Genomic DNA, 9,247 nt, shown 5'->3' with positions numbered 1-9,247 from the left:
AGTCAAACACTCATGGTTCTGCTCTAGACATCATTTCACTTTACTATGCGAAGCCATCTTTTACATTTTAGCAAAAGCTTTTTATCATCTGACAATCTTTTCTTTCTGAACTTCCCCCAGGTACTGTGGCATGCTGTATTCTAGGCTCTCAGCACTTTCACATTAATCATAACTCTTTACTAGAGGTATCTATGGCAGTGAGCCCCAAATTCAAGCTGCTTTGGCTTTCAGGATAATTGGTGCTTAGTCAAATCTGATTTTTTTCTATTAAAAACAGCAACATATTTACACTCAAATCAGGGTTTAAACCATAAAATCTCAGGGCTTTAAAGCTCACAGTGGGGGCCGGGGGACTGGGGGGGCAGGGGCAGCAGGACTAGTCAAGAGGCTAGAATGTAAAAGTGGGTACATGTCAGGTAACTGAATGTCCTGGTTTTCAGTTAGGCTTCTGAGACTGACCTAGGGTATTTCTAGCACCTGCCTACCCACCTAGCTTGTTTGGAGCACCAAGGATGTACACCCACAGCATGTCAGTTTGTATGTACTTAGCAGTTGCACATACATATTTATGTCCCAAAGCTTCCTCTGTACCAGCCATTTGTTAGTTTCATTTTTATTCTTAATACATTCACACATAACAGTTATACATTAAAATTTCAGGTCACATAGTTCTGTTAACAAAGAAGGTTGGAGACAAGCTAGTCTGTCTTCCATTTGTAGTCTAAGACCTCTTTTGAAAAATTCATTTGGTTTATATGGACAACTATTCTAGATAAGGCAAACAAATGAGGTGTTGGGCTATAATAACTTTTTCAGCCAACTTTCCCTTGGGGACCACCACCAACTGAATAACAAATACTAAAAAAAGTACAGCTTATAACACAACTTTTATTAGAAAAGTTATACATAACATAGCATCAACTATTTTCAAGAACAATATTAAACCCGATAAGCAACAAAAACCAGACTAACAAAATGTGTAACAAGAAACTAATGACCTTTCTAAAATCAAACATTCAATTATCTACAATGTCTTTTTACAAACGGGGAAAACTCCTTGGTTTACAGGCACGTCATATTGAATATAAAGCTGCAAAAGCAATTTTATACAATTACCACTCTCAAGAAACTGAATCATTAAAACAGTAATTACGAGTTCACAAATTTAAAACATTTCACATAATTTTAAATTATTGGGTATACACTGAAGTCTGAGTTTCAAAAGTGATGTTTTTGCCACAAAAGTTCCAACACTTAAGCTGTAACTTTCAGTGTTAACTCTGCCCTAAAAAGTTAAGACATATTCTGATAATCATAATAGTCACATGATTTCTGATGCTATCTGGTCTGTTAATAATAAAGTCTTTATTTGGACGTATTTTTCTTCAATTAAATTACAGGAAACTGGATATAAGATTTCGTTGCAATGCTATTAAAGTTCCAAACACAGGAGTGTGCAGCACTGGAAAAGGAGATCAGTACTAAAACTTATAATAAATACCAGAGAAGCCATTAGTTTTTACAGCATTGTCTGCTTAAAAGCTAAGTTGACCAGGTGCATAATTTCCCATCAGTCTGTCCTTGTAGTAGGCAGGGCAATTTCTGTTTTCATGATCTGAATACTCAAATATATCCAAACATCTTTTCAAAACTTTGATTTATAGCTCCTAGAAAGTTATGTTTTTTAATAGTTACTCTACTCTAATCAGGCCTAGCTTTGCTCATTTTGGAACCTCACTAAAATAACAGATTTCAGGATAGCCAAGTTCATCAGAAAGACTCAAATGGAATGATTTACAAAACAGAACACTTAAACCAAGTCAGTCCTATCTTTTTGTAGCTGAAGGTTATCAGTCACAACACAACTTCACGTACACCTCTGCTCATTAGGGAATTACACTTAAAACGAATCTCAAGAGGGCGACCTTTGTTGTTTCAGATACCATCCCTAATCGGAGAGTGGTTAACAGGAAGATTGCCAGTGTTACTGATGGAAAGGCGTTGTTTTTTTTTTTCTTGTCAAAGACTCACACCATAGTTTTAAATTAAACTGTCAGGCATTTTCCCAGACAGGTTTTCCTTTTCAATGCAGTAATGAAGAACTAAGATAAAAATCATGACTTTTGACTGCCGCTGAACATTATTACATGCACCTATATTGCACACATCTGTTCTGAACTGTTAAAATCATCTTCTGAGTCCTTGGGGTGCAGTTTTCTCCATCAGAACACAAACACAACCCATCTAATCAGTTTCCCTCAAAGATGAAATTGACAAATTTAATGTACTGGAAAAAAATGAAGAAAGAAAAAGGCAAAGACTTTGTACAGACAAAAATCTAAGTTTTCTCAAAGGGTTCTGTGTCCCCTACACATGGGGGCAATTCGTAAGCACTAGTGAATCAAACACTAGCTATAATGTTTCTAGCTCCTCATATAATATGGAACCTTGGTCCAGGTGTTGCAACGATGTCACTGTACGGTTCTTCCTGTGTCAGCTCAATAGCTTGCTGCTTTTTAAGAACCAAGAAGCTGTAGAACTTTGCGGCAGCTTGTTTTCTGTTCGTGTTTCGACATAACTCAAGCAAACTGATAGATTCAGCTCCAGTTTTAGCAAGAGCACGCTGAAATAAAACCAAAAAAGGATAACTTAAAGTAACCTGTAAAATAAAGTAGTAATTCAGTGAGGATGCTGACACAGTTTGAATATCTGTCCCCTCCAAATCTCATGCTGAAACGTGATTCCCCACTGTTAAGAGATGGAGCCTAGTGAGGTGTTTGTGTCACAGGGTGAGGGTGGGGATGGGGGTGGTGGTGGATCCCTTAGGAATGGTTCCCCGCAGCAATCAGTGAATTTTTGCTCATTAGTTAACAAGAGAGCTGGTTGTTTAAAAGAGCCTAGCCATCTCTCTCGCCATGTGACACACCTGCTCCCCCTCTGCCTTCCACCATGACTATAAGCTTTCTGAGGCCTCACCAGAAGCAGACGCTGGTGCTTTGCTTCTTGTACAGTCTGCAGAACTGCGAGCCAAATAAACTCCATTTCTTTATAAATTACCCAGACTCAGGTATTCCTTTAGAGCAACACAAAACAGACTAACACAGATGCTAATTTTGGTTACTGGAAAAAACAAACTATATATTCTGCTCAGGACAAAGACTGCACTTTTTAAAACAGTATATGATTCTCATGTTAATCAAGAGGGTAAAAGGCCAAAGTATGTTATGGTACATCTAAAATCTAAATAAGAACGTCCAAGAAACCAGCAAAATTGTTCTGGCATGTATTATTAAAATAATCAATTTATTTAGACATCTAATGTAATATAATAGCAAAATCTAGCACTTACAGTTTTTAAAGTAAAAAAAAAAATTAAATGTCAACTGTCCTATTTTAAGAAACCTTGAGCAACTTGCTTGGCATTCTGCAGATGTTCAAGGTATCTTGTCTGTGTCTAGGACATTAAAGCACAAGGAAAAGTGACATCTGATGCTACATAATGACCCAATAAATGTAATAATCCATCACATTAAATTTACTCAACGAAAAACAAGAAGGTGCAGGCATACAAAGGAGTTGTGTAATATGTCACCACGGTTCTGCTTTTCAGGCTTACTCTTGGCCTAATAGTTTATGTATTTAATTAAAACATTTAAAAATAATGTCGTTTTGGGGAAAGTTTCACAAAGGTATGCTTTCTGTTTCCAGCATGTAACTTTTTTTTTTTTTCAGGGAACAATGCCAAAATCCTTTGATAAAGCATTTTCCTCTAAGACAACAGCAGTAATACCTGAAGACCATGAAGCATCTGCTGAGTCCTTTTGTTCCATCTTCTTTCTTCCTGATCTTGATCACCCCCTGATGCATCTTCATCCTGAATGAAAATGACCCCCAAAAAGCTGACAAAACAAGTCCAATGCGAAATGAAGTATTTCTACATCTCCTAAAAGCTCCTCAACTACCCTGAGATTGTGTATTTTGAACTAAGAGAAAACTGTACTTAATGCTGCTGAGCAATCACTTAGCATCTAGAGTATAAACTGAAGAGTTTTTCTTAAATTACAAGGCAAAGTCCTCTGTTTATATGCAAGCAAACATTTGGCTAAAAGTATGCTTTTATACTGCAGTATAAGGATGCTGTCTACACACACTATGTGGTCTGTGGACGCTGCTGATCATGGAGCTTTTGGTTACTGGTCCCTCTTCAAGAACTTAAGGATAAAAATCAACTGTACCATTAAATATAATGTTTATTTCAACTAAATATACATACATAAATATTGCAACATGATTTTCCAGATGACTTATGTTCTGGCAGACTCCTAATCTCATTGTGGAGCAGTACCAAAGAGCCTGCAGACTAGCTAAGTTGAGGATTTATTATTGGTCTATATGGCGTTTTAAAATGAACGGGCTATAACCCTTATTATATATTTCACTTGAGCAACATAGTTCTCAGCCACGTGCTGCCTAAATGACTTTTTAAAGTCCAAGGTGGGTGCAAGGCAGCAGTTGTGATGTTCCCAGGCTATGCTGAAACTATATACAGAAACCACAACTATTTTAATACTCATTCACAACTAAGTCTGAGATAATGGCATACCCTCACACATAGGAATAGCTCTGAAGCTAATTTTGGTTGTAAAATAAGGTATTCATATTAAAGATATGCACTATTATTAGAATTAAGAACAGATGTTAATGAAAATTTATCCAATCCATAACCTTTTTTGGTCCTGAAGAAATTTAAACAGCTTCAATGCCACCTAAAGGACACCTTATTTTAAATTAAAAGGTTTAAGTAACATATCTGACAGAATATCAAACAGAAGAATAAATTCTAAGTTTTAACAACCTCAATGATGCAGAAATAAGGAAGAAGAAGAGAGGAAGAGGAGGAGAGGGAGGGAGGGAGGGAGGGAGGAAGGAAGGCAGGAAGGGAGGGAGGGAGGGAGGGAGTAAGGGAGAAAGGAAGGCAGGAAGGGAGGAAGGAAGGGAGAAAGGCAGGGAGGAAGGGAGGGGGGAAGGAAGGGAGGAGGGAGGGAGGAACGAAGAAGAGGAGGAGGGAGGGAGGGAGGAAGGGAGGAGAAGGAGAAGGAGGAGGAGGAGGAGGAGAAGGAGAAGGAGGAGAAGGAGAAGGAGAAGGAGAAGGAGAAGGAGAAGGAGAAGGAGAAGGAGAAGGAGAAGGAGAAGGAGAAGGAGAAGGAGAAGGAGAAGAAGGAGGACCTTCAACAGCGTAAACACGCCCCCGGAAAAAGAAACTGATTCCTAAAACACCTCTTACTTTGTAAAAAGAAAAAGTCATTCAAGGCTTCACTCAGTCTAAGTTTTTAGCAAAGTTATGCTTTACCCTGGGGTCCAACTAAAGGAAAAACAAAAACAAAACCCAGACAAGTGGAAAATGTACAGTTATCTGATTTCCAGGCCACCACAGATACATAAGAGGTTATAAGTAGATGATAACAGCAGTTAAGAATTGACCACTGACAAGATAGTAAAAGCAGCTACAAGCAGTCTAGAAGTCAGGCAAGAAATCAGCGTAAGGGCAATTCTATGTCCTTCAACAGCCCACAAGGGAGCCAATGAGTTACAGCACAGCATAAAATTTGATGTTCCTAACGATGATCGATACCACTATGAATTTGGTAAAATTTTGCTTATATTCTTCTTTTTATATAACTCTGATGCTCAACATCAATTAAGTTAGCCCCAATATGAAAAATAAAAAAGCTGGCTGGAGGCTTTTGCTAAAGCTGGAATGAAAATTATTAATTAGTTTACCTCTTCCTCTTCATCATCTTCTTTTTCCTTTTCTTTCTCCTTCTCTTTTTCTGGCAGAAGTTCTAACTCTGGTATTAGCTGACAGATATTTGGAGGTTCTTCTGGGGGAAGCTCTACAGGTGGTATTTCCATCTGCTCTACCTGCTGAGGCTTAAAGCAATACAAATAAGACAATTTAAGATGTATGTTTTTAAAGTAGCTTATTTTAAATATGCAAATACACAGTGGCTGAAGTTTTCTAGTTGAAAATACTGAGATTATATCTCCACACTTCCCCACAAGAAAAAATTTATTATAGTATATATTTTTTTTTGATTTTTTTATAAAACTACATTGAAGTAGCTTACAAAAGAAACTGACCGTTATCTTAAACCATGTTTCATTTTCATACTTACTTTTTAGGAGTCAAATGTTTTTTAACTACTAAAGCTTCTGTAAGGTTATTATATTTTAACTTAAAAATCATAAGCTTTCACTCTGAGAGTCTTGAATGTCTCACGGCAGCAAATAATAGGAGTGAGGACACTGCTTTTCTGGGTCCACTTCCTATATTTATTTTCTCTCAGGCTTAATATAAAAGAGTTAAGAACATCAAAACCAGTCTTTAAGAAACCAAAGAATTACCAGAAGGAGGGTGGTTATGCAAGTCACCTACTCATTACTGTCTTCCTAGTCCTGAGCTAATACAGAAAAATGCTCTTATTGACAACTCTTACCACCAGAGGGCACAGAAAACTAGTTCTTAAAATTGGCAGAGTATTCTTGATGGAGGCTGAACAAGAAGCCTAAGGTTATCAAAAAGCCTCCCTTTGCTCAAATTCATTTATTCTATAGACTTAAGATTGCAAAGCCCTAATCCAAACCCTACTATTTCCTCCTTCATAATTGCTTAGCTTTCCTATCGTAGCCGAACTTAATGGTAGTCAAAGTTTGAATGAAGCAGACAGATAATGCTTTACATTTTCTCAGGTATTTGACAAGTTTATTCTGATTACTTAATAAGATGACCTAAAACTACCTAGTACTGAAGGTATGCAGGAATGTTTGCCAAATAATAAATCAGAACCAACTTCAGAGTCAAGGATGCTCACTCTGGAGCACTCTAAAGCAATACTATTCAAAAAGAGTCAGAAAGACTGCAGAGACTCCCAGAACAAATCCTCCCATTAGGAGTGGACTATCTATATCCTGTTGCTCTTCTTCCTCGGGACTCATTCCTTACCATTTTCTGTCAAAACCAAGATACTTTAAAAGGCCTCCCTAAACACCACTTGCTACTGCTGTATGAATACCTTCAAATGACTTAATGGATAGATTTGCTTACTTACAGGCATCACAGGCTCTGGGTCAATTTGTCCAGCTTTTCGCTTAACTCCCTGAGGCGGTGGTGGAGGCATAGCTGACTCATCTATGTTTGTTCTGCTGGCCTCCATCACTGACTCCTGGAGGCGGCTTGGCTCTTCTATAATGGGCTCATCTGCAATTGGTCATATGAAGAGAAAACATAGGTCATACAGTTTTGAACATTATAGAACCATTTATTTTTTAAAACTAGTACACTAAGACATATGTAATGTTTTCTTTAATGAAGACGGCCAGATAAAATTTTAGTTCCATAAAGGTTTAGTCAATTTTTAGCAATATACGTAAAGGGGATCTTAAAAGGACAAGTCCTACCCCCAGTACGATGTAGGACAATTCTTTAGCAGACTATCTCCCCTGCCAGTTCTGAACCTTAAACCTCTGGAAAGACAGGAAGCTTCATACTTAAATAAGGCAATCAGGTCCAATGTATTTCCCTGCCCAAACATTTGAGTATATCTTTGATTCCTCATTTCTTTCACTCTGACAGTATAAAGGTAAATTTTAAGCCAAATACTCATGTGAACTTCATCAAGGAACTATTCTAACAGAACAAACCGATAACATCACGCTGCTGATGCTGCTGTTGCTGGTCCTCTCTAGGAACCTCTGGATTTTCAAATTCTTTGAGGAATTCATCCAAATTATCTGCCTCTCCTCCTTTCCTCCTTTTCCTAAGGTCTTCTGGTACAAGCGGTGTAAGACAGCGTGTAAAGAGCTATAAGAAAAAAAAAAGAAAAATTTCAATGATAAAATAAATCTAACTAAAGTCACCACTGATTTATATCTTCCAAAAGTATATTCTAAGTGTATAATTTAGCATGGCTTTTATCATATTCACAATTCATTCCATCTGAAAATGATTTTAAATGAGTTTTCAAATTATAACTGCAGACATTTTAGATAAACTAAAAAAACTGTATCCATTATCTCACGACCTTAAGGGTTTTCCATTTATCTGCCTGCAGTTTATTTTCATATTCATCAACTAAAACTCATCCTAACTGGTCTCATACCAAACAGCTTTAAATTGTGTTTTCTTCACTTACATAGTAACCTTATTAGCTATCATTCAAACTATTTTTTATTTTTATTTTTTGAATCGGAGTCTCGCTCTGTTGCCCAGGCTCGAGTGCAGTGGCACAATCTCAGCTCACTGCAACCTCCACCCCCGGGTTCAAGTGATTCTTGTGCCTCAGCCTCCTGTGTAGCTGGGATTACAGTGTACCACCACACATGGCTAATTTTTATATTTTTAGTACAGACGGGATTTCACCATGTTGGCCAGGCTGGTCTCTAACTCCTGACCTCAAGTGATCCACTCGCCTCAGCCTCCCAAAGTGCTGGGATTACAGGCGTGAGCCACTGCTCCCAGTCTCATTTAAACTACTTTTAATGGTTACATATTTCATTTTGAACCATTCCTCTACTCTTAAAATGTCAGGCTTCTCTCTTTTTAAAACTGTGAACAAGAATGTAATCAACATTAACAGAGGTAGCTTTTCCATACTTTGAATTACTTCCTTAGGAAAAATTTCTAATAATGAAATTACTGAGTCAAAGAATAAATAGTTTAACGACCTTCTTAAAAATAATTATATGACAGTGCTTACAATAAAGAGCACAACTTTGTTGCTCTGGGATACTTTAGATTTAGAATATACTACTATATTCTAAATACACAGTAAAATCAATAGGTTCTGTGCATATTTCAACTTCAGACAGAATAGTAGCCGAACAGCACTGCTTCATTCACCAGACACCTGTGAATCTTATTTTGGAATATTGTGGAATGTGAGCAGAAAAGAGCCTATAAATGGAACAACAAACAAAAAAACCAAAAAACCTCCTGAAGCCAGAATTCTTTACTGTGGAAAAAGCAGAACCACTCATGTTTTATTCAGAAAACATTTCAAGAATTCAGATGTAAAACACACTAAGATGATATAACTAATAGTTCATTACAGACAGAAGTATTATTAAACATGTCAGTGGCTTTTTAAAATAAGGAAAATTCATTTTACATCTTTTAGAAATGCAGGTGTCACTTATCCATATATTTCAAATAAAGTTATGCCCAGTACACTGTGATTTAAGGCAGAAA

At 37.1% G+C, this 9,247-nt stretch overlaps 1 protein-coding gene across 2 annotated transcripts in view; it reads right to left on the bottom strand.

Annotated features, from left to right (window-relative positions):
• Positions 1-868: 868 nt before the first annotated feature.
• The window catches only part of LOC105475942 (RAD21 cohesin complex component), a 28,908-nt gene continuing 20,529 nt past the window's right edge, over positions 869-9,247 (bottom strand). For both annotated transcript variants that reach the window (XM_011731463.2, XM_011731466.2), the window contains exons 10-14: positions 7,702-7,861; positions 7,110-7,258; positions 5,782-5,931; positions 3,791-3,874; positions 869-2,623 (exon numbers count right to left, since the gene is read on the bottom strand). In XM_011731463.2, coding sequence (XP_011729765.1) covers positions 2,432-2,623; positions 3,791-3,874; positions 5,782-5,931; positions 7,110-7,258; positions 7,702-7,861 — 735 coding nt within the window. In that variant the 3' untranslated portion in view covers positions 869-2,431. The remainder of the gene's footprint in view (positions 2,624-3,790; positions 3,875-5,781; positions 5,932-7,109; positions 7,259-7,701; positions 7,862-9,247) is intronic.

Source organism: Macaca nemestrina, chromosome 8 (genome assembly GCF_043159975.1).
Source record: "Macaca nemestrina isolate mMacNem1 chromosome 8, mMacNem.hap1, whole genome shotgun sequence".
NCBI lineage: Eukaryota > Metazoa > Chordata > Mammalia > Primates > Cercopithecidae > Macaca > Macaca nemestrina.
This window is presented reverse-complemented; position numbering and strand designations above follow the sequence as displayed.